The sequence below is a fragment of the Anopheles maculipalpis genome, chromosome 2RL, assembly GCF_943734695.1.
Source record: "Anopheles maculipalpis chromosome 2RL, idAnoMacuDA_375_x, whole genome shotgun sequence".
In the NCBI taxonomy this organism is placed as follows: Eukaryota; Metazoa; Arthropoda; class Insecta; order Diptera; family Culicidae; genus Anopheles; species Anopheles maculipalpis.
In genome coordinates this window covers 5,449,185-5,474,338 of record NC_064871.1, presented here as the reverse complement: position 1 = coordinate 5,474,338, position 25,154 = coordinate 5,449,185, and the positions used below count along the sequence as shown (strand labels likewise).

The 25,154-nt window shown below is 46.4% G+C and overlaps 8 protein-coding genes across 8 annotated transcripts in view; 6 read left to right on the top strand and 2 right to left on the bottom strand.

Moving 5' to 3' along the window:
- The window catches only part of LOC126559214 (UPF0687 protein C20orf27 homolog), a 462,937-nt gene that overhangs the window by 47,721 nt on the left and 390,062 nt on the right, over positions 1 to 25,154 (top strand). The window lies entirely within an intron of this gene.
- The window catches only part of LOC126558950 (dihydropteridine reductase), a 374,118-nt gene that overhangs the window by 39,694 nt on the left and 309,270 nt on the right, over positions 1 to 25,154 (top strand). The window lies entirely within an intron of this gene.
- On the top strand, positions 3,293 to 9,862 carry LOC126557461 (glucose dehydrogenase [FAD, quinone]). Its single transcript, XM_050213248.1, has 4 exons — positions 3,293 to 3,442; positions 3,566 to 3,692; positions 8,153 to 9,447; positions 9,519 to 9,862. The coding sequence occupies exons 1-4, from the start codon at positions 3,293 to 3,295 to the stop codon at positions 9,768 to 9,770; spliced, it is 1,824 nt and encodes a 607-aa protein (XP_050069205.1). The 3' UTR covers positions 9,771 to 9,862.
- LOC126559502 (uncharacterized) lies at positions 10,336 to 18,541 on the bottom strand. The gene is made up of 3 exons (XM_050215670.1): positions 18,525 to 18,541; positions 10,714 to 10,796; positions 10,336 to 10,621 (listed from the first exon to the last, which is right to left on the bottom strand). The coding sequence occupies exons 2-3, from the start codon at positions 10,757 to 10,759 to the stop codon at positions 10,359 to 10,361; spliced, it is 309 nt and encodes a 102-aa protein (XP_050071627.1). The 5' UTR covers positions 10,760 to 10,796; positions 18,525 to 18,541; the 3' UTR covers positions 10,336 to 10,358.
- LOC126559520 (uncharacterized) lies at positions 11,790 to 12,183 on the top strand. The gene is made up of 2 exons (XM_050215688.1): positions 11,790 to 11,835; positions 11,912 to 12,183. Exons 1-2 carry the CDS (start codon positions 11,790 to 11,792, stop codon positions 12,181 to 12,183), a joined length of 318 nt encoding a protein of 105 aa, XP_050071645.1.
- Positions 17,817 to 18,475, top strand: LOC126559244 (general odorant-binding protein 84a). The gene is made up of 3 exons (XM_050215374.1): positions 17,817 to 18,107; positions 18,171 to 18,300; positions 18,387 to 18,475. The coding sequence occupies exons 1-3, from the start codon at positions 17,820 to 17,822 to the stop codon at positions 18,473 to 18,475; spliced, it is 507 nt and encodes a 168-aa protein (XP_050071331.1). The 5' UTR covers positions 17,817 to 17,819.
- LOC126557812 (cytochrome P450 4c21-like) lies at positions 18,844 to 20,949 on the bottom strand. Its single transcript, XM_050213707.1, has 5 exons — positions 20,556 to 20,949; positions 20,235 to 20,490; positions 19,779 to 19,905; positions 19,499 to 19,696; positions 18,844 to 19,425 (listed from the first exon to the last, which is right to left on the bottom strand). Exons 1-5 carry the CDS (start codon positions 20,905 to 20,907, stop codon positions 18,844 to 18,846), a joined length of 1,515 nt encoding a protein of 504 aa, XP_050069664.1. The 5' UTR covers positions 20,908 to 20,949.
- LOC126557337 (microprocessor complex subunit DGCR8) lies at positions 22,547 to 24,683 on the top strand. Its single transcript, XM_050213062.1, has 3 exons — positions 22,547 to 22,811; positions 22,881 to 23,170; positions 23,244 to 24,683. The coding sequence occupies exons 1-3, from the start codon at positions 22,547 to 22,549 to the stop codon at positions 24,681 to 24,683; spliced, it is 1,995 nt and encodes a 664-aa protein (XP_050069019.1).

Genomic DNA, 25,154 nt, shown 5'->3' with positions numbered 1-25,154 from the left:
TAAGTGTGTCACAAGCTTCTATCAATGTCAATCACTGTGAGCCAGCGTGTTCGATTCCTGCGGAGGATTAAATCCTTCCATTCCAACACCAATGCTTGGCAGCCACCAACGGCGTACACGCGAAGAAGATGTTACTTATCTCGGGTGGCTTTTCTTACTGCTTCCGGCGAGCTGAACCAGTACGTCGGTGGTGCGGTAATGCAATTTTCACCATCAATCGTCTTAATGAACGGCTTTCCTGGATTTTCTGACACCAGGAGCAATCCCGGTAGCATCAGTAGCAGCAGCAGCAGTTGCAGCTCAATTACAAGCAACGAGCTTTTCTTGCTCGGTTCGGATCGATCGCCTCCATTGCCGGAGGTGGAAACTCTCGGCGTAAGTAATCAGGTAACCGATCCGATCCGTACGCTTACATGGATGGCCTTTATTTTGGGGTTTCGAGCGAAACGGTTCAAGTTAAGCCGTAAAATGAAATTACAACCCAAAGTAATTAATGACGGAACATTTTTGGCGTGCGGTGTATACTGGAAACTGAGAGGAAAATTATTATCTTTATCGCTTCATTTACTTGTCCTCGTGGTGGGTAATCGATAGCTGTTTACAGCCGCTTGGGTATAAATTTGATAGCAGAAGTTTGTACCAATTAGAAAGCTGTCTCCAATGGGTTTTTTTGGGCAGCATGATTTACCACTCTCGAGCTTCAATGATAGTTTATGAAACCATAATTAAGATAGCTAAAGCAAATAAGACCGCTATCGGAGCGCTCTTCTGGGAAGTTCATCTTTGATTACGTATCTATGGTTAACAATTTCCTCGAGGGCACAGACAATAATCAACCCTCGTTGTCTAACGATTTATCCAATCCGATTAAAAAGACATCCAATCCGCCAAGAGGCTGCGTCGTCGTGCCGTAACAAAAGCCCTCCCTATCAGCCCGAATCGATCTCTCGAATTGTTGCCATCCCATGCCGTCGTGTCTAGCGGGTTTTTTCCCAAAAGAATGCATTTGCATTTGATTTGCGCAGCCACATCCACAGCGTGTTCCGCACATTCAGCCAGAAGTCGATGCTCAGTGAGCGCCTCCTTCCGTGCAATTTTACATTGATGATCGTTTTTGTTTTTATTAGACTCACGAAATTCACAGACTCTCTCACCATTCCTCTTAGGGTGTCGTCTTTCCTTTTGCCTCCTCCCCGCCCATGAGGCCTGACCATGTTGTAACCCTTGATTACACAAGAGCATGGAGATGTGGCGAAGAGGATAGACGACCCTGGGACATCGGCGTTGAGCCACTTTTCCAAACCGAAGCTGGCAATTTTATCAAATCTTTCAATTACCCTTCGATGCACCACGATTGCATACGCTTGCACGGATGCGCTGGGCTGGGGCTTGATGGAAGAAAAAAAAAGCCTTCCCACCCGTCTCGAAGCCTATTGCGAGAAGCCGTTGGCGTGCGCGTGCTAGTAAACACAATGCCAACGACGAGAGCCGAGCGTTTTGGGGGTTTTTGTGTTTTTTTCTTCTACTGCCGCCCCTGTTCCGATGCAACTCACTCACTTAAATCTCGTTAGCAGTCATGTTTCTGCATTATCGCTATTATTTTTCGTGCAGATCCAATTTATTTCTTCCGGCAGCGCAGCATCCTCCCATCTTTTTTTTTTTTTTTTTTTGCAAGCGACGATTGTTCACCAAGTGTTTTGTTTTGGCTTTTTGCCGTCTCCGTGATGCACCCGGAGAATGCGCTGATGCAGAGAACCCACGATACGCAGTTTGCTGTCTAGCGCTCGTCAGCACTTCCCGGATCTCGATATGGTCGCCCGCCATGTGTTATTGCCACCATCGCTTTTGTTCGATGTGCTGCTCGCATTGCAAATTGAATCGATTTCCACATCCACTGCTGCAGTATGCCGGATACGATGTTTCAGAATGCAGTCGCGGCGGTTGCAGCGCTCGGGCAGGAAAGTATGACGAGATTGATCGATGCTGTTTGCTGTTTACAACGCAAAACAACACGCTTCTTATGATCAGCATCATGGGATGACTTTTGGGGGTTAGAAACATCCTCTCATTGCTTAGCTGCAGCTTGGTTGGGACTGTCGTGTTACTGCACTGAAGCAAACAACAACAACAGCCTACGCCATTATAGCGACAATGGTCGTCGTTTGCTAAAAACACGCTCAGTTTGTTCAGCACTAATTGGACACAAATGCTTACAAACAGTAAAATGGCTGCTTCTTGCGAGATAATTAAAACAAACGAACCGAATTTAATGTGAACATGTTTTAGAAACAATTCTGCGCCCATTAATCCCTCGAGCGTCTTTAGTTTTATAGGCCAAAAGTACAACGGAGCAACATGCTTCACAAATTGCTAACAACGTTTTTCTTTTTGCACGGGGAATACCTCGCCTTTTCATTGGTTTTATGAGGGTCAAAGCCGAAAACGTGTACCTATTTACATTGTATTATAGCGCGTACATCTAAATGGTTAAACACATAGCAAAAAACACATGCTCAGACAGTTGGGACAACATTCTATATGGTTTTTAACTGGCCATTTTCGTACCGGACGTATAGCGTAATCGGTAACGCTACGGATTTTATCGTCATGACCAGGACCGTCCGTGAATCAAATCTTTACTCCGATAACGAATATTCAAAAGAAAATTGGGCAAACATTGGGATTTCATAAAAAATATAGGACATAACTGCTATAAAATTGTTGTTACCGTCCAAAAATAGCTTCTTCTCCTCTACACAAGAAGTAAATTTACGTGATTCCGAGCTTCCCCAGTCTCTCTTTGTTTGTCTGCCTGCCTCTCTTACTAATTTTGTCTGCGTCTAAAGAAGCACCAAAATTGGTTCCACATTATTTTTTTTCCACAACAATTCAATTACGATTTGCTTGCTCGCCGTTCGACGCTTCTGATGCCGATTTTCCCCCCAACACGCACATCTTAAGTCGCACATTCACCTAAACCCCCGGGGCATACCCAAGGTGCTCCGAACTTCAAACACACGTTTCCGTGATGCAACTTTCAGATGCTGCTGCACGCGGCTTTTGCTTGGTAATGTTGCTCTTCACTCACGGATCGATTTGGCCTTGCTCCGGATTATTATTACCGCTCACGGTGTGCTCGAAGAAGTGCTCACCATTCGAAAGCCTATAATACCGCCAGGTACCATAACCGGAACATTTCACGCTTGTAATTGTTGCAGAAAAAGGGACCATACGCAGAACGGGACGGACATTAACGCCTTGACATTACGTCAGCGCAACGACCGGTGACAGGATGTCGTCCTGTGCGTGTCCTATGACGAGCCCCGTCGGGGCAACACTGGCGGCACTGTGCGGCGGTACGCAGTACATGCTGTTTATGGGGCTGCTGGAGGTGTTTATAAGGTCACAGTGTGATCTGGAGGATCCTTGTGGACGTACCAAGGTAAGCAAGCGCTACTTCACTACACATTCCGGCGAATTCCGCCCGGTGAAAGGAAGTGAACCGGTTTCACATTATCTTTTTAATGATTTTCTTTTTTTTTTTTTTTTTGTTGCTTCTCCACAGGCCAAGTCATCCCGCAATGTAGACTACGAGTACGACTTTATTGTTGTTGGTGGTGGATCGGGCGGTTCGGTGATTGCGTCACGGCTATCGGAGATCAAGAACTGGAAGGTACTACTCATCGAAGCAGGTAAGTTCTACCTCAAACTCTGCATATCTTGTGATTGTACAGTGTAGCGAAAGAGAATGTGTCCTCGCGTTCGCGGTTTGATGACCTCCAGCAATGCTCTCCAAGCATTTCTTAATCGTCTGCAAGCCCATCGTCTTGACACCATCGGTAGACAATTCTCGAACAAAACATCCAGGCCTTACCTTAAGTTAGTGCAGTTCCACCCGATGATGGCGAGGTCCAACAGAATAGACGATTAAAATAAATGGTACCAACAAAACTTTCACGCGTGCTTAGTCCCGACCACCTTTGCTCGGCGATGCTGTGCAGTCACGTTTTGTGAGGTTATGCTGGTTTTGCTTTGTTGACGTTCGCGGTTGTCGATTATTGCCAACGCTGGAACGCTGGGGGTATCCGTCCACAACTCACCGCGATGGCGTTTAGCACAACTTAAGGCATGCATATAGATGGCAAATCGTTGCGGTCGTACGCTTGGAGCAACCTTTCCTGGCCATCTCCATTTCCGAGGGTGCGTATCCATATACACCGAGCGCCAGATGCGTTTGACACGACTCGTCAGTGTCCTAATGTGTCGTGGATTATGGCGGTCCAACAGCGCAACAGGTTCTAAAAACAAAACCCTGCAAGCAGGGGGAAAAAGATGGGAAAGCCCCCCCCCTTTTTTCTGTGTCCTTCTACACTAACGTGAGGAGATGTAAATCTCGTACACTGACCATGGCCTCGCACGAGTTGTTGTGTCCTGCCGCAGTGCAGTGGATGAGAGTTCCTCTCGCCATCACACTGGCATTTACTGGCCCAAAGTACCCAACCAATATGTTTGCCAATTCTCGCCAACTCTGGCGGTGATGTTGGCAGCAGCAGACGCAGCATAGTCTGACATTTACTTTCATAAAATACCGTTCTCCTGGGACGATTTCCACCATGGTGAGCATGTGTCAGCAGTTACACGTTTTATTTTCCATTTTTTTTTTTTTTTTGTTTTGTTTCATCTGTTCTGTGTTTCCCTGTCCGTCCAGAAGCTCCGGATGATTATTGCCCAGATGACTTTGGCCTTTAAGGGAGGATTTTTTTGTTGTTGTCTTCTCTTTTTTCGGGGTGACATTTACTGTGTGCGATGGAGAACTCGCACACAGTTTTGTTTTGGGATCACTTTGTATCGCTTGAGTTTTCGGGGTCGGCCGGGTTTGGCCTTTCGGGTTTCAGTGGGTGGGTATGCAAACTTCCCTCGGCACTAAAGAAGCTTACAGAATGATGGTCAAGGGGGTGCTTTGTTATTGCGGTTAACGATATGGTGCTGTTATTACACGCCGAACCTGTATTGCTGTGTAAGCTGCTTTCAGCAGAATTATTGGAACTTCTTCGCTGACATTTTGCTGGCAAAGTCTCGCACGCGGAAGGTTACCTGCTTTTGGGCAACTGTTCGAAGCTTTCCCAAAAGCGCGCGTCAGAATTTAAATCTTGCAAATTAACGCGCTCAATCGTTTCATTACCACACAGAGTTCGCGGACAGGCAAACGATCATTACGCGAGCGGCGTCACAGCTCATTTCACACGATTAGCACCGATTTTCTTTACATCTTGCAATTATGCGTTTGTACAATTATCGCCGATTCCGTGCGCACCGCACTGACCTTGACCCAAAACGTAGCCAACAACAGCCAGCAAGATGTTCTATCGGAAACACAGAGGATGTGTCTTCTCGTGCTTGGCGTTGTGTGCCAAGTTCTTCCAAGAGCATTCCTCTTCGGCTTGACGCGAATTGCATGTATCAAAAAGTACAAGCAATCTTCCAACCAATGCATTAGACGCCAAAACACTTCGGTCCATCTTTTCCGCCATCCACCGACGCCAGAACGACCTGACTGTGGAGACACCGTTCAAAGTGAACCGCGCGAGTGTTCGCAAAACAACATTCCACCAGTGTACGATGCCCGGTGTGCACGAGGAAACAATCATCTCTTGCGGCATTGTGCCGCAGTTTTTGGTTCATCTGGTAGGCGGGGAGGGGGAGCGGTTTCTATTTTTCTCTACTCCCCATTCAATTGACCCCGGGTGCCGTGCAGCAATGCTTCACCGCAGCAAAAGAAACACATCTCGTACACAAAGTAGTGTTTGTAGTGCTCTCGTTGCAGCAAAAAGACGGTCGAACATGGCCAATTTTGGTGCACCGTCCGAATTCTGCTGCTAGAAAACTGCGGGGAGTTTGACCAGTTGCTTGTCTGTCTGAAGGTAGTAGGACCGATGGGTTAGCTAATCGTACGGACCATCATCTCGATGGGTCCCGTGATACCTTTGGGGCGGGCGTGAGTTTTACCACCACAAGCCAAACCCCCCCCCCCCCCCACACACACACACACACACACACACACACACACACACAACCGGGGTGGATCGAATCGACAACAGTGGAATGCATCTAACGGAAATCGTTCCTCCCTCGGATCGGGTGTTTTATGTTTTGCTTACCCGAACTGAGAACTGGGTCGTTTATCGGCGTTTTAACTCGCTGCAATTAGCGTCCCCCCTCGGTACACGAAACTCCGAAGCAACGCTGTGGATGCGAAATTGCACAAGTATGATTTACCCCAAAAGAGAGTGGCTATTCGATCTCTCACAACATTTGGCCCCATCACAGCCCGTAGCGTGTGTGTGTGTGTGTGTCACTAATCGATAATTTATTGCGTGGTGAGAGCTTTTGCAAGCTTTAGAAAATGAAATGCCCAAATTTGAGTCGCTTCATGCGTCACCAACTTTTCGCTTGGTGACAATGTTACAAATCAAGCTAGAATTGGAATCGCTTCGTGAGTTTGGAATGCAATTTCTATCTTTCCAAAAAAAAAACACACACACAACAACTCAGCCACGGCTTGAAACACGGCTGCAACAATTTGCAGAACTATTGGCAAGCAAAACTTGTGTAGTGCGCGCTTTTCCAATCTGCGCTCCATACGCCACAATTCAATTACTATTCCCAACAGTCTGCTTTTTTGTAGGTGTGTGTTTGTGATAAAGGAAACAACAACCAGCCGGGAAAAGCCCACAAAATGCTCTCGCCTACTTTTTTCCAACCTCGCATCTACCGAGTTTAGTTCTTTTGTACTTCACAATATGACTCGGGATGTAAAGTTCGCTCCGCATTGAGGGAACCACAACCCCCAACGCTTGATTGACGTCCGCCAGTGTGTAAAAACGGTGGCCGAAAGCCCGTTTTTTCTAGCCCGGTGGATGCTTTACATTAAAGTGTAATTCTTTTAATGTTGGTTTTAAATTTAGCCCACCCAATAGAGCCCATTTTTTTTTTTTTTTGGTGTCCGCCTGTTCACTGATTCGATTGCTCTATGCTGGCACCGGTGCTGGTGCCGGGCGAGCAGGCAATGTTTTGAAACGAAAAATCTTCTGCAATGCACGGTATAATGATGCGTCATTATCTCGGGATCCATGATAGTGCAACAGCGATCGTACCACCCCGCCGTCGGTGCTTTGCTCGCGTGGAGTAATAATCGTGAATAAATTCAATTAGCTTCCCCAAACCACTTCACCGCTCGTTCGGGGCTGTGCTGTAGCTGCTTAGCGGTGACGTAGACGGCAGCATTGGCAGCTTATTTTCAATGATCAGCATTACTTTAAAGTGGTGCATTATTTAATAGAAGCCCGTTTTGCGGAGATCTAATCGTTTGCCATTGATGGATGGTAAGGAAAGCTTTCTTAAAAGCTCTCCGTTGAGCGTTGTTTGGCAAATATGACCCCAACAAAGCAATTCAGTTATTCAAGCTACTTATCACAAAACGACACACACACACAGTAAGAGCAAAAAAGAAAATCACTCCCTGCTTTCAATGATGGATCGCTGACAAGATGGTACATGCTGCTGCTGCACGTACCACGAGCTAAACCGTCAACTCGAACGGACGGGAGTGTTCCGACACACCATGCCACAACATCGCATATGGATCACATGCCAACTGGCAAAATGTACCACCCGAAGAGTGGGAGTGGAGGAGGGAAGGTGGTGCAGCACAATTGAAAAGCAAATCTTGCGGAAAATTCTCCATCGATGCATCGCTGGAAATCCCACACACGTGGTGCACGGTGCGATAGGAAGAAAAGGGAGCAAGCTGAAGAAGCTTTTTGTACCGATTACTTCACCCTACGCTGTTCGCTGGCACACTCTTTCCAAACACACATACATACAGCTCAAATATTGTTTCTGGCGCGAATACTATGCGGCAGCTCTGGAATCAATTGTTTTCCCTATCAGCTTAATCGTTCGTGCTTGGTGCGCGGTCGTCTCGAAACCTCGTCTAATTAGTGGATATTTGCCAACATCTTGGCGCACATTTCTAACCCCACTGTTTGTTTGTTTGTATGTGTGTGTGTGTGGTAATGATGTTGTTTTTCCTCCCACCCCTCCCAAATTCATTCCTCATTCTTCTCTATTTCAAACAATCTCAAATCCACAGGACCGGACGAACCGACCGGAGCGCAGATTCCGTCCATGTTCCTGAACTATCTGGGCAGCGATATCGACTGGAAGTACAACACGGAACCGGAGCAGTATGCATGTCTGGGATCACCCGAGCAGCGTTGCTACTGGCCACGGGGCAAAGTGCTCGGCGGTACCTCCGTGCTGAACGGCATGATGTACATACGCGGTAACCCACAAGACTACGACGACTGGGAAGCGATGGGCAATCCTGGCTGGAAGTGGAAGGATGTTTTGCCGTACTTTATGAAGTCGGAGGACAATCTGCAGATCAACGAAGTGGACTCGAAGTACCATTCCACGGGCGGTATGCTTCCGGTTGGCCGTTTCCCATACAATCCACCATTCTCGTACTCCGTACTGAAGGGTGGCGAACAGCTTGGCTACCAGGTACAGGATCTTAACGGAGCCAACACGACCGGTTTCATGATTGCACAGATGACCAACAAGAATGGTATTCGGTTTAGTGCTGCACGTGCCTTCCTGCGTCCGGCAGTGAATCGGGCCAATCTGCATATCCTTCTGAACACCACCGTCACCAAGGTGTTGGTCCATCCGACGTCTAAAACGGCGCACGGTGTTGAGATTGTAGATGAAGATGGGCACATGCGGAAGATTCTCGTCAAGAAGGAAGTGATCGTTAGTGGTGGAGCTGTCAACTCGCCCCAGATCTTGCTGCTGAGCGGTATTGGACCGAGGGAACATCTCGAGAAAGTTGGAGTACGCCCTATTCACGATCTGCCGGGTGTTGGTAAGAACCTGCACAACCATGTCGCTTACTTCATCAACTTCTTCCTGAACGATACCAACACGGCACCACTCAACTGGGCAACGGCCATGGAGTACTTGCTGTTCCGCGATGGTTTAATGTCTGGCACGGGTGTGTCAGCGGTTACGGCCAAGATTAGCTCCAAGTACGCCGAGCGACCGGATGATCCTGATCTCCAGTTCTACTTCGGTGGCTTCCTGGCCGATTGTGCCAAGACGGGACAGGTGGGTGAGCTGCTCAGTAACGATTCCCGCTCGGTGCAAATCTTCCCAGCTGTACTGCATCCGAAGAGCCGTGGATACATCGAGCTGAAATCGAACGACCCACTAGAGCATCCCAAGATCGTGGTGAACTATCTGAAGGAAGATCACGACGTGAAGGTGCTGGTGGAGGGTATCAAGTTTGCCGTTCGTCTGTCGGAAACGGATGCTCTACAAGCGTACGGTATGGATCTGGACCGAACACCCGTCAAAGCGTGCCAGGACAAGGACTTTGGGTCGCAGGTAAGTGTCCGAAAGTTATGGCTTACCGTTCAAATGTTACTGATGCTGATCTGCAATCGTTTCTTTTTTAGGAATACTGGGAGTGTGCAGTACGACAAAACACTGGTGCCGAGAACCATCAGGCAGGTTCGTGCAAGATGGGTCCCACAAGCGATCCGGACGCCGTTGTCGATCACGAGCTGCGGGTGCACGGCGTGAGGAATCTGCGGGTCGTCGATGCGTCCGTCATGCCGAAGGTCACGTCGGGCAACACGAACGCACCGATCATCATGATCGCCGAGAAGGGTGCCCATCTGATTCGCCGAGCGTGGGGTGCTCGCTAGTGGAACTGACGGACAGCTTTTCTCCTAGCATTTACGGAATGGGATAGATTCATTTACCACGTAAGGTACTTGTTTTAGGCACACTTGTTCGTCCCAGCTATTCGCCCATGGGGTTCGTCAAGGAAGTGTATGCAAGCGCGCAACGCGAGGATGTGGCTCGATTTTTCGAAAGTATTACGCATCTTTCAACCAACGTTTACACCCACTCTGTCTACCTCGGAATGGCAAAATGGACTCATTCTTTCAACCGGCTGCTGTACGACGGGTGCGAGTTATTCAACTTAATGTACGAGGTTCTCGTGGAATCGAAAAATACTTAAACAATCCGCATACAATTCCTCTACACCCTTTCCATGGCATGGCAAACCCACGCCGCACGTCCCGCTCAAATTGTGTTAATGTAAAGTTAAATTATGAATATCAATAAAGAATAATTATGGTACAATCGTACGACTTGGTACTATTTTCGGGTGAGAAAAAAGACATAAAACTCGCCTTTCCAAAGGTGTGCCGAAAATTTATTACCATCACTTTTCTTTTCGTCAGAGCCGGGGGTTGCGATCGAATTAAAAAAAAGTTTCCAATCTATTAATGGTTGTTTGGTCGGTTAATGCGGTTAGCGATCCGGTTGCCCAGCTGGTTCGGGATACCTCCGCCAATGTTCGACGGCATGGTAGCATTTTCCGCACCACCAACACCTTCGGCCGGGTTCGAGGGTACGGTCGTGTTCAGGTTGTTTGGCAACTCACCCGGGTTCGTCTGGTTTCCACCGACCGGCGCTTGGATCTCACCGATTTCTGGTGTGGTCATGCCGCTGGGCAGCTGGTCAAGCTGGGGAGCAGCATTGATCGCTGCACAAACAGTTGGAAAAGCAAAAGTTTTTATGTGCGATAATTTTTCACCATTTTTCGACCACTGTTCACCACAAACTTTGCAGACTTACCGACAATGGTCAGCAGGACAGCAATGGCAGCAACTTTGAAAGCCATTTTTACTATGCGACGGAGCAGCTCGGTGAGATGTTTGCTAGAGTACGGAATGATGAATGTTTGTACGAGGAAAGAACACTTCCAGCGCTTTTTATAGTGCACTTTCGAACGGATGACTTTCCCGTTTTTATGGTGATAGGAAGACAATTAGTTTTCCGTAGCATGGAGGAGTTTTTTGAGCCCAACTTTTGATTGATAATGGTGCAGTGGAGACAATTTTGAAGTTAAGAATAAAAACATACAACATGCTAAGGGAGGGGGGTGTCCATAATTGCATGCTTATCATGTTTATGTATAACACAAGCACTCATGTTCATTGGCTTGTTGCTGATAAGAAGGTGTTCAGTGAAGGTAAGCATGCTTCATGCTAATTTTCTTATGTTTTTTACTTGAAGCATGTATCGTATCATATGTATCAAGAAAGTTTTTGCTTCATAGCTTAATTAACGCTTTACAAACTAGGCACTCACGGTTGCTTTATTTTTATTATTAGCTCTTCTAAACATATTATTTTAATATTTGTTAGTATATTATAAGACGTTCGAACTGCTGGATTTCAGTAATTTTCCAATACAAACTACATATTCAGTATTCACCCCTAAAAGTATGCAATAATCACTTACACGACACGTGCATTTCAAACTCCAAAAAGACGTTACTGAATCTGGATTAAAAAGACGAATATTTCCTTTCACTACTGACATATAGAAAAAGATTACTATTATTTCACTTCAACTAAATACTTACCACCAATGGTTCTTGTTTCTTAAGTACTTTTTGACAAGCAATTAGACGAAAGCTAATTTAAGTACAGCACAAATGAGGCTAATGGGCATGAAAAAAGATAGGACACCCCATAATTAATATTCATATACGATATCGCAAAGACATTAGCCACATGATTGGCCCCGTGTAGCTACAGTAGCATTAAGAAACAGAGTATAAATAGTCCACCGTATTGGTACAGAAAGTCACATCAGCTCACAGTTGTTCTCAGCAAGCAAACCAAACCACCTCCAACAACTCAACAATGGCTTTCAAAGTTGCTGCCCTTGCCATCCTTCTGGTCATCGTCGGTAAGTCCTGGCCCTGGCTGGTGCTAAACTTCTTCATTACGAAGATTAATGTGCTTTTTGTGTACTGTTTTTGCAGCCATCAATGCCGCACCCCAGCTCGACCAGCTGCCCAGCGGTATGACCACACCGGAAATCGGTGAGATCCAAGCGCCGGTCGGTGGAAACCAGACGAACCCGGGTGAATTGCCCAACAACCTGAATACCACCGTACCCTCGAACCCGGCCGAAGGTGTTGGTGGTGCGGAAAATGCTACCATGCCGTCGAACATTGGCGGAGGTATCCCGAACCAGCTGGGCAACCGAATCGCTAACCGTATCAACAGCCGGAACAACCGTAACAAGAACTGAATCGAATAGGAAAAGCAAACAGGAACAAATGGAAACGACATGATTACGCCGATGTAGCTGTGAAAGCTGTGGCAAAATGCAAATAAAATAAGCCAGAAAAATCCCTAAAACATATTGTGGCCCGCTTGTACACACAAAGCACTACATATCACAGAATTTGTTCCAAAATTAATTACCATATTCGTTATAATATATCGTACGGTGCTTACAGGCTTTGCATCACATGAGCAGTATCATCCTTCATACCGAGAATTGCCACTATCATCACCGTCAGCGCTACCAGCAGCATATCCTTTGATCCATCATTTCGCCCATTAAGGGGGCTGTTTAAAATGCATACATTGCCCGATCCGGAGCGTTCAAGCGCGTTTAATGTGACAACAAAATTGATTACCCCGACCGTTTCCTTTTGTTGCCCTCGGAAGCTTTAAGTACACGTTGCATGCATTTTCCCCGCTTAAAGTTCACGGTGATGTTTATTGTACGCACGCTCGCTACCAGTGTTTTCCATATGCAAAGTGTTTCGTACACAAACAGCCACACCGAATAGGAAAACGTTACGAATTTTAAGTGAAAAATTGAAGATAAACACTTATTTCCCGCACGTTCGCCGCAAGCTTCAATCACCCGGAAAACCTTCACCAACCCTTTACAAAGAGTAATCATTTCGGATACCATCAATTGGTAGGGAATGATAATTTTTCAAGGTTTTCCCACTTGCACACTCGATTTCCACAACCACAAAGGCAAAGGCGGACAAACAATGTGTCCAACACGGTAGCGATGGAAGAGAGCTAGTACAATTGTAATGAGAATGGAGTCGAATGGGGCGGATTGTTGTGCAAAATTTTTCTCCATTGGCCATCGGCCGGAAATAGTCCGGTCGAATCATAATTCGATCAAATTGTCCATCATGTCAGCGTGTCAAGCGAATTGTCAACCGACAGGCGTTTTACCCAGTATGGAACGGGTTCCCCCGTATAAAATGGTTCATTCCGCATGGGGTACGATTTATTACACGTCCAGCGTGAGAGAACGATACTGAACTTGCTTTGCCAAAGGTTCGTGCGTGAGTGTGTGTGATATCCAACTAGGAAGTGTAGTAAGAAATGTGATACACCAGAGAAAAACTGCTCTATGCTAAATTCGTCCGCAATTCGCCGAAATTCGCTAACACTCGGAGTACCAAGAAGTCTAGCCTTACGGAATGCTGCCACTGACAGTGATTGCTTCAAAACGCTATTCCCTGAACCATGTTTCATGTCCTCTAAAATCTGCACAACCAAACATCGGAACTGTCAGCAATTTTTGTGCATTTCTCAGCAAAGTGAAAGGCAAACGCAGCGCATCGTTGCATGCGTACGGCAGAACGATTTATAATCTCCATCTCACCCCGTAGGGGCCATTTTAGGCATCGAACGTGTTAAGTCTTCCGTCCTGCCGAAAGGCACACACACGCCCCCATTTTAAAGGTAGACCCGTCGCACGAAAATGGAATTAGTAAAGTTTGCTTGTGCTGGCAAGCCTCTCGGGTCTCGCTGGAAAAACGTTGCTACTTTTGGCAGCGTGTGAAAATGATGTGAAATTGTGGAAACTTCTTCTCTTGACATTTAGCGATACGTGGAATCCCCTCTCTAGGGAACGGTGAGCTCGGGAAAAGCTGTACGTCTAGGATCGCTATACGCTAGGGCACAAAGTGGTAGCTGTTCGGAATTCTGCGAAACTTTCATCAAACCCCGTGTACCGTTCGTTGTGATATTTTTAACTCACTTACAGTCAATTTTCTGCGGAAACTTAACCATGAAAAATGTGTTCGACTTTCGCTTTGGTAACAACCACCACCAGTGCGCGAGATCCAAGCGAGATGTGCTAAGTAAAACTTATTGCCACACAGAGCTAACTGGTGTACTACCACTGCTACACACACCCAACATCCAGTGCTGCCCTCTAGTGAAATTTGTTTTGTGCTTACCAGCGCCAGTCTGCAGAAGGATGGTGCGTTGCTTTGATATCTCCGAATGGCAGCAGCCATACCGATGACGGGGGGAGGTGACTCCTTTTTACGACAATGCACACCCACCCATAGGCCAAAGCGGCCTCCATAATTGATTGCCGATTCAGTGTGATTTACATGTGCTTACTCATGTAGTGATGTGCCGCACCAGCACCACGCAGAATGGCAGACGCGCCCGTTCACGATAAGATAAGGTTGTTTTGGAAAGTGTTTTCGGATTCGCCAGAAGCATAAATAATCCTTGCAACACATTACGGGATTAGCCGTCTGCGTGTATGTGTGTGTGTGTGTGTTTGGATGGAGGAGACGTGCGCCTTGATTCGGATGGTGATTTTATTCATGCGTGTTTCTTCGCCCAAAACATGAAGAGTTTCCTGTTACGAACTTCTCCTTTTCATCCTCTGCTTTGATCGATAAGCTTGAACGATTGCTCAGAATGGGCCGGTTGATTGGGCGTGTAATTCCCCACGGCCAGTCAGCACAGTGAAAAGCGTGCATGTTTAAGTTTTGCAGACAGGAGGAAATAAAAAATTTAATCGCTTCTTTTGGAAGTGTGGGTTGTGTCCGATTAAAAAGAAACAACAACAAAAACAAGGATGTCCTAACCCTTTTTTTTGAGAGATTCGACTCACGTTTTGTGAGGTCGTTATTCATGGGCATTTGAAATTTGCTCGATGCGAGCATAATGTAGGATTTAAGAAATAAATTCCGGTTGGACGACAATCTAAATAGAACTACTTCGGCTAGGTGTATGAATGGATTGATTTTTGATCGAATCCTACGTATAAAAAGTATGACATAGAAATAGAGCAACTCCAAGGCTGTTACTAAAATAAATATTTACATGGTTTTAGTCTCACATTTTCGCGATCAGATTTTTCTTTATACTGTCCTAACAATGAAGGAATGGGCAATTGAGTGACTGATGTATCGACCAGTCGCTCTTCGCCGGATATAGCTGAGTAAATAGCGTCATCAGCCATCCCAGCCAGATGATCGACTGGTTAGCCAAGAACGGTTTCAACTGGGTATTCCATGGACTTAACTTCGTTCATACCGGGTTCGAGTGGAATTATTAGCACGATTAGCACCGGGTGATGTTTTCGTCTCCATAATATTGCCTGGGTTGTTAGAAATCCTGATCATGGTCGATGTTGAAACTTATTTCACAAATCTCTCCAATAAACAATATCTTCGCTCAGGGTTGTTGCTTGTGGCTTTCAGTACGAACACTGCTTCAACGGCTGTGTAACATTTTAGCTGAACATAAACGATATGATACAAAAAACGATCAGCAGATCGCTAGGACAACGTCCCTTCGTCTCCAATCCCAATGTTCTAACCCTGAAAGGATGAAATAAATAGGTTTTTATCTATTTTTGGAACTCTATCACGTCGGATCGATTTGTAACCGATAATTTACCATTAACCTCCCTACCTGCACAGTCCTTCTTCTTCAGCTCTGTTTTACTAGTCGCACAAGGACTTCAATTCCTAACCATAGAAGAATCTGTCATGCGCTCCAGAAATAGCATACTCACATACACCCCCCGCACAAAAGCGAATTCCATTCGCTGTCTTCATACCGGACTGGCAGCTGGCATCTTTAAAAGTTAACCTTCACAAACAAAACAGCAGAAGCAGAATGTGCGTTACCATTGCAAACATTTCTTAGACAAATATCTTTGCCGTTTCGTACGGCAGCGACCCATTAGGTCGATCGTTTAACGTGGATCGTTCGAAACATTCTAGCGCTAGTAGTGCAAACAATGAGAGCGAACGCTTTTGCCACCTCTGTTTACTTTAAAACGTTCGAAGCCCGGCCGAAAGCACACGCAACTAGCAAGACTACGGTCCGGGCAAACTCAGGCACAGCTTCAACTTCAACACATACCAAGTTCCGTTCCGGGCAAAATCCGATTCTTCGGAAAACGGTTCGACAACCGCGAGTGGGGTAACTTTCCACCTTTCCGGAGGCTGGAAAATCGCATGAATCATGCACGCCACATTTATTTATGCTGTCGGCAGACGACGCCACCCTCCCGAAAAAGTTCGCGGGACTAGCCTGTTCGCGTGAAATTGAAACCGACCAAAATGCCCCGTCGTACGCGCTCCGTATTTTCATCACACTGTTCCGGCTTCGAAGGAATCGAATGAGAAGAGCAGAAGGAAGAAGAAAACAAAAACGAATCATGGCGACGAGATTGTTTTCCAAACATCCGTAAATGGGCATCTCTCGCTCGTTGGGGATGCTTTTCCCTTTTTCCGGTATACTTTTTTCAGGAAAACGGAAAAGAGAATAAAACACACCCACACAAACACACACAGTTTTCAACTCATCTTTAGTCCGAGTGTTGAAAAGTGAGAAAATATTTTGAGTCCTCCTACCCGCCACACAAACATGTCCCCCGTGGGAATGAGGAGAAAGACGGGGAGGCGTTTTTTTTGTAATGCTCTTTATGCTTTATGGTATTTTGCATGCAAATTCCCTAAACCCGCCCCGATCGGGCGGTATGGTTTTGTTTTTCTTCTACATTTCCACTTCCGGTTCGCGTTAAATTATAATTTTTCGCTCGAGAGTTTCCGCAGCCCGAAACCACCGCCCTCACAATTCTTTCTTTCCGCACTGGCGGATAACGAAGAAAAACCTTAGAAGAACTGCGAAATAAATATTAAATTTCCAATCGTTCGCAATACCGGAAAAACCGAACAAAATCGCTTCCATAAAATCAACAAGCTCCCTTTGTCGCGGCACCAACAGACATAGATCGAACCAATTCAATTCTATACTGGAGATGAAATTTTTCTTCGCTTTACGGGAAACTCTTTGATGTTCTCTCCGATCCGTAATCGACACCGTCGGGATGTGATGAATAGTGAAGGTGCGCTTAAAGCTTCCCTGCCTTAGAGTAACGACTTTTGCACGGATTGGCATGGTGCATGAACGTGCGTGCCGTGCACGTGTGTTGCCACTAATTGTGTGCCAACAAGAAACACTTTCTGCCTCAATGACCATTTACATTCGTGATAATGCACTTTTTCTACCACATGAAAGTGAACGTTCATTAAAGCTACCCCTCGTTTTGGGTTGGAAGATTACTTCGGTCTTCTCTTTAGTAGCTATTGGCATTATCGTCCATCTCATGCTCAGTTCTGTTATGCTTTACGTAGCAAAAAAAAGACATTCCTCAAATGTACTACCAACGACACAAAAAAAAACTCATCCGACAAAACTTCCAGCTAATTTCTACTCCCAAGCAGACGCTCAAGCAACGAACTGGGACAAAACCAAACTGTCCAGCTCATGTTTTTGGTGACAAAACGAGCAGTTCTGAGGAAAGTGTTGCACATGTTTCCAACGACCATTACTTCTTGCAGCATGCAATCGCAAACATTCGTTGTTGCTTGTTTTTATGCTTCGGAACATTTCCTCTCCAAGCCGTAGCTTACGGACATCCGATAATAGCAGCACCCAAACCTCCCTTCAACATCCAGCATGGCACATATTAATGTGCTAAAACATTATGCCGGCTTGTTGTTACTTTTTTGTTTGTATGTGTGTGTTTTTTTTCCTTTCTGGCCACTAGCATAGCTCTCTTTCTCTTTAACCAGCCAGCACACAATGAAACAACGCAACGCAACCGTTCCACTGTACGCGTTGCTGCTGGTGTTCACACTGCAGGTGGCCACCATGCCGGAAGGTGCGCACGGTTGCAGCATGATGAACAACGACAACGCCGAACAACGGGGCGCTCAACTGGCCGATCCGGCCACCGCCAAAAGGATGCCCGAAATCACCATGCAAGAAGCGGTCGCCCAGTGCAACCGTACGTTCGTGATCCAGCCCGACTATCTGTCCGAGCTGAACGAAACCGGAAGCTTCCCGGACGAAACCGACCGGACACCGTTGGTGAGTGTGGGACGGGCGGGACGTGATGGAAGAAATCGATTTTCAATCTACCGCTTTCTGCAGTGCTTCATCCGGTGCTATTTGCAAACACTCGGCATACTAACGGAGGACGACAAGGTTAACAAGGAGACAGCGCTCGCACTGAATTGGGCCACCTCCAGTGAAACCGTCGACGAGTGTCTGGACGAGATGAGTAGGTTTTGTGGCGTATTTTTCGTTTCATCCGAAAGTGATTTCATTGTTTTGAATGGTTCTTTTTCCTTCCCCCCATTCCGGCAGCTGGTTCTGGCTGTGAGAAGGCATACCTGTTTACGCGCTGCATCATGACCCGGGCGCTGGTGGATGGCAAAAGCAAGAATAATAAGTAGGGCATTAGGCATTCCGAGTTTTCCAAAAACCGACCGATACGTACCTTACCTTGACAGACGTGTACATAGGCGAAGCTAGGCACGCAACGGAGCGCGCACAATAAACTGAACACACACTTTAAAGCATCATTTGATGAATTTGATTAAAGGGTTTTATTACTATACGCGGGTGACGCTTTTCCTGAACCGATGTGACTGAAAATTATCTTTTTTCCCACGGTTTTCCCTCAACTTTCGATCAACATGCTATCCCGAAGCGGTTCTAAACTACACACTACTACACATACACTAGTTGTAACGCTACAGCCAACGACAGTTTGTAACGCTACATAACGTAAACAACTACTCGCGGCATTCGTTCGCGGAGACTAATTCCGCCGCCGTAGCTGCACCTCGTGTGGAAAGGCCAAATTCAACGAAATTTGATACTGGTACCGTATGTCCTCATAGCGCAAATTCGTCGTTAACTCATAACTTCGTAAAATCTGTGCCAGCAGCGTCTTCAAACTCATCATCGCGTACCGATACCCGATACAACCTCGAGCACCACCGCTAAATGGCAAATGTGCGTACGGATGTCGATCAATGCCATCACCACCGAGGAAACGTTCTGGATCGAACTCACCAGCCGTCGGTCCCCACACATCCTTGCGCCGGTGTAGTGCATAGAAATGGAACAGAAACATACTGCCCTTCGGTATGCGGTGTCCATCCAGCACAATCTCGGCCAAATTTTGCCGTCCAATGATCGGTGCAACCGGCATCAGACGCATCGCTTCCTTCAGCACACACTCCACGTAGTGTAGGTCTTTCATCAGCTCGATCGTGATCTTCTGATCGGGTGAGAAGACCAACCCACTAACCTCTTCGTACGCTTTGGCCTGCACTTCGGGATGCATCGCAAGCAGCAAACAGGCATGTGCTAATTGTGTTGCGGACGTCTCATTACCCTGCGGTGGTGGGCAGTGGTGATCTATTAGAAAATGGTTACGGATGCGCAATTGCACCATAATTAACACCTACCGCTACGATCATCGTGTAGATGTGGTCCGAAATTTCCTCATCGGAAAAATGGCGTGCAGACGGATCGGTAAGTGGCATCTTCATCAACTGGTCGATAAAAATCTGGGGCTTTCGGTGGTGGGATTCCCGGTCCTGTTCCGGTTGGTTGTTTGTTCCGTCGAAAAGGTGCGCAATCTCTTCCCTTTTATCCTGGATTATCTGTTGCGGATTACCGAGAAGAACAGGAGCAAAAGTACATCGTACGAAAAAATCCATTGACGGGTGCCATGATTTTCCTTACCTTGCGCGTAAACTGCTGGCAAATATTGATTGCTCGCATTTCATTCCGATACAGCTCGGTAAACTGATAGATGAAATCAATATGCAGGAAAAAGTTGAAAATCCGCACCCCAATCGTCTTGAGTGCGCTGTGTTGGAAAATGAAAACCACAGTGATTCCCGAGGGCATAGCGAAAGGGAAGCGATCGATTATTTAACAACAAGCGTACAACCTTCTAATTGCAAAACTAATTAGCCAAAATCATAATCCACCCACGAAGCAGCGCGATTAGCTAACAGTTTAATAGCACCAGAAATCAGCATCAATCGTATAATTATTGCTTTGTGTCCCGTGCCACCGTCAATCGTCCAGCTCGACCGCAAATGTTCATTTCAAATTTCCACGAGCTGACACGTGCAATTATTGGTCACAAATTGAACGACAATCTAAATCGAATATCGATTGGGAAACACTTACACCTCTAAATTTGCTATGAATTGGGCAGCACCGTCCCGCTCGAGAACTTTCCCGCCGAGCGAGGTACGGCTGATCATCTCGAGCGTACAGGCCGAGATGTACTCCAGAATGTTGCACCGATCACCTGTCTGGGCATAGCGATCCAATCGTCCTACCAGGCGCTGCGTGCAATCGTTGAAGATTGGTACGAAGCTTTCCAGTATGCGGGCGTTGAACGTTGAGTTGAGCGTTTTCCGATGAGCTTTCCACACATCATCTGCAACCAAACGAGCGCACATTTACTCACAAAACACTAACGAAACGGATGTCCTTTTAGCTTACATTTGGCCGCTAACAGTCCATTCGGCAACCGTACCACTTTGTATAGATCTGGTTTCGCCTGGCAGTCGGGATGCGTTAGCACGGTCTGCACCAGCTCCGGATGGGTAATCCCGATCGCAATCTTTGATCCAAAGCGTAGCGTAAACAAACGATCATGCTGCCGAAAGTACTGATCCAGCACCAGAAACACTTCACCCGGGCTTTTCCCGAGAAAATCGCCCAAATTGCCTAACCACCGATGCGCGGGACGGGCACGCGGGAGTCGATCGGCCCACCGTAACCTTTGCTTCCAGTACCAGGACAGTGTTACGGTGCACAAGATCACCGCCAGTACGAGCAGGCCGGGAAGCATGGCTTTTGAACGACCGTTTCCACTGCACACAAAAATGCAACTGTCGCTCACCGCCGTAGTAAATGCATCGTACATCGACCAAAAAACGGGCCTAATCACTGTGCTGGTGCGGCTATTAGTGGGTGGCCTGCACGAAAGTAACCCCCGCCATGGGTTTCATGGATGGAGGAAAAAGGGGAGAAGAAAGGAGAGTGTATGTTGATGTTTTCCGCTAAGGGCCAACGGTGCGTGTACAATAAAATCGAAAATTAGTGCAAACCGCTTGTGTGGTTTGAAGGAAAGCATGGTGCGCCGAGCGCCGGCAACGGAAAGACATGCGTACGTGAACATAATTTATGCAATTATTTTCGCGACGTACTGCACCATTGTCTGGGAACTAATCGTCCGGTTTGTGCTGAAATTACGCCGGTGCGTCGTTTAATTTGCCTTTTATTATTGCTTTCAATTTCTTTCTCCCTGTAGCATGGCCAAAGCAGACGCATTTAGGTGTTTTAGGTGCTAAGGACAGTTATGTATAGTTTGCAAAGGGTCAATGGATTGTTTAAATTGTTTGTTTAAATTTTTTTGAAAATAGTATCGGTTGCAGAATCCAAAAATCTCCGAATGGAAACAAGTATGAAAATAAGAAGATTTTCTGAAAGTTGAACCTCCATAAAGTTGGAAAAAGAAAACTGTCTGAAAAAATAATCTTTTAATTCAATATAATATGTATACAAACCATCTAAGGATTTATTTGAATTTAGCATAACCATCAACCTCCAGCATAAAAGCTCTCTCGAAGAAAGCTCTCCGTTGTAAAGAAAAAGCTCATGTTTTTGTTCGTTTTCCTACAGATTTTGCATCGCCCACAATATGGTTTCTGGTACGTATAAAATTAGATAATAATAACAATTCATCATTGCACTGCAAAATTCTTTATGCAACGTTAAACCATCGTTTTATTTATCAATTCTAAATTTCTAAACACATTCAAGAACGACCTTCCAATCTACGGCTATATACGCAACATTCGTATGACAGCCATCCGCCATCTTTGACAGTGCGTGATTGCTACAGAAAAAGAAAAGTGTAAACAAACGCCTCGTGAAAATCCGTCTGTTCCCAAGCGTTGTGTACAGTTTTCTCCGTTTTTCACCGCCCTGTGCAGCGATTTCGATTGCAGGAAGCTAAACCGCTTGACGTTCTTGCGTTGGAATTGTGTGTTACAAGAACGCCAAGCCGATTTCTGATTTCTGCATCATGAAATAACAGCAAAACTAGCGAGGTTTGCCCCCACGGTACGCCTCAGCCTCAGCCCCAGTGATACGTTACGGGTGCGCTTGGGTGGGAATCGATCGAACAACCGGAGTTTCGTAAATCATAACCATTTTTTAAATTCTGTTTTCGGGTGTGTGTTTGTTTATGTGTAAATGTGTTGCTGCTCATTTATATTTTCTTATTTTCTACCACCGACCGATGGGAGCGAGTCTCAATTTTGATGCACCGTTTTGTTACAATTCACGCCGCATAGAAACAAGAAATTGATTTTGTTCCTCATTGGGTGGCTTGGTAGAAAATATAAAGCGTCGAGATTGTGTAGTATTACTTTCTAAAACCACAGTCAGGGATAAGTTAAGGAAAGTTTGAGACAAAAGAAGCAATGGAAGCTAGCGGAAGTGCCCTTTCCGGTAGTGAGACGGACGAACCGAGAAGCGACGGATTGAACGTATCGTCCGGATGTCCTATGGCAAAGCGAAGGAAAATCGATTCAAATGCAGCTAGCGGGAAGGGAAGTGAAAGCGATGAGGAAAACTCAAACGATGCGTCCCCGAAGGAGGCCGCCGGACCAGTAGATAATTTGAGACAGTTTGACGTGCTGGATGAGGTGCAGGGTGATAACTCAGACGAAGACTCGGAAACGGGTGGTAAGTATCCTTTCGAAATGTTGATGGCGATTGAGTAAAAAGATGTGATATTACCTTTTTATAATGCAGGTGGAGAGGTGGACGATGGCAGCTCGGAAGGATCAGACGTCAACTATGACGATATTGAATCGATGCTTGATGAAGGGTTGCCGGAGGAGCTGCGAAACACGGCCAAGAAGCAGCCCTACGAGGAGCGCTTCAAGCAGGTGCTGGAAGAGAAGGGTCGGAATCATTTCGAAGTACTGCCGGAAGGATGGGTTCAGGCAACGCACACAAGCGGAATGCCTCTCTACCTGCACAAAGTATCACGCGTTTGTACCGCTTCTAGACCGTACTTTCTTGGACCGGGCAGTGTGAGAGTAAGTAGTACGAACAATCGAAAGATTCTTTTAAATTTTGATATAAATTGCTCTAACGGTAACTATTTTGTAGAAACACGAAATACCACTCAGTGCTATACCCTGCCTCAACTATCGCAAAGCACTCGAGAAGGAAGAGGCACTCAAAAAGGAGCTAGCGGAAGCATCAGCCGCCCAAGCATCGACTGCAAATGGAACCGAAAACGGTGAAGCGACGAATGACTCTTCCAACGAAGGGGAAACTACCAAAGAAGTGGCCGAAACGCCACCAGAGCGTCAGCTACACAATGCCCAGCTGAGTAAAATGATTGCCGGCGCTACTACAACGGCCGAAGCACAGGCCAATGCTAAATTGCTTCCGCTAAAAGTGAGCGCCAAGATTGAAACGGTAACGGAAAACCTAAAAGCACAATCACTCACCCCGGACGCCGTGATGGATTACTGCAAAAAGTTGTTCCGCTTCAAGACGATACGAGTGTTGCGGTTTAAGTCGTGGGCAGCGCGAAGAAAGTTCACCAAACATCGAAAGCACATCAAGAACTTGCAGCGCCCAACACTACCCGACGGTACGAAGCTGATCACCTTTCCCATGCTTAACATCGAGGACGAACAGGGCAACCCACACGCACGGCCAAAGAAGGAATGGATCATGAATCCGAACGGCAAAAGTTACGTTTGCATCCTGCACGAGTACGTGCAGCACGCGCTTCGTAAGCAACCGACGTACGAGTTTAAGGAGCTGGAAAATGCGGCCACACCCTACTCGGCGACCGTCACGATCAACGACCTAAAGTACGGTACGGGTTACGGAACGAGCAAAAAGCAGGCAAAGAGTGAAGCTGCCCGAGAAACGCTTGAAATTCTCATACCCGACATGAAGGACAAAATAACGGGCAAGGATGGCAAGAGTGCCGCTAACGGAGGTGGTGGCTCCCAGCAGCAATCATCCGATCTGCGGGAACTCTCCGTATTCGATGAGATAAAAATCGAAGATCCACGAGTGGCTGAATTTTGCGCCAAAACAACCGAACCCTCACCACATGCCATCTTGCTGACCTGCTTGCAGCGTAACTTTGGCCTCGGGGAAGTACACATCAACTACGAGGTGAATACGATGAAACACCGCAAGAACGAATTTACCATGACGGTGGGCAAGCACGTGGCGACGGTTGCATGTAAGAACAAGCGCGACGGCAAACAGCGTGCCTCACAGGCCATCCTGCAGATACTGCATCCACACATAAAGACTTGGGGTTCGCTGTTGCGATTGTACGGCAATCGGTCGGTCAAGTCGTACAAGGAGAAAAAGCAGGAAGAGCAAGAGATTACCGTGCTGCAGAGTAAGGCGGCCATTAATCAACCAAACTATGCGATTCTGGAGAAGCTTAAGCAGGAAATGTCAAAGCTCGAGGAGCGGCAGCGAAATGTGCGAGTGATTGGGAAGTTTGTGCCACCGTCCGATGTTGATCTACCGACCGGTGCTGGTGCGAATCTGAAGATCGTTGATCTGTAGGCATGATAAGCGACAGATACAGAGAACGAGGGTGAACTTTTAGCACAACTGGTATATTGAGTTCTAAATTGGGTCGGGAAACATTTAATCCTAGGGCCAGGAAAACCTAAACCGTACCCTTACGGAAGGCCAGCACTGAAGAAGCAGCAAACACTTAAGGTAAACATCATCACTATCCTCAGCATTAGGCCCGTAACTAGCTAAAGTCTTATTTGTAATCCAGTTCAGTCTTTTTGAGCTCTTAAGCCTTGGGACTGTTGAGAAGCATACGACAGGACAATTGTGCAAAATTATCGCGTGAAAGTGAGGTGAAATATGAAGGTTATGTGCGTTCAAGCATGTTAAGAAGTTCCGCAGTATCTGATTTGCCAACAAAGTAAGCCATAACAAACGTGTATGCATTACAGTAATATTGTGGTTTAGAATTTTTCATGTTGAAAGAAAATTTAATATCTGGTTGAGATAAGGCCG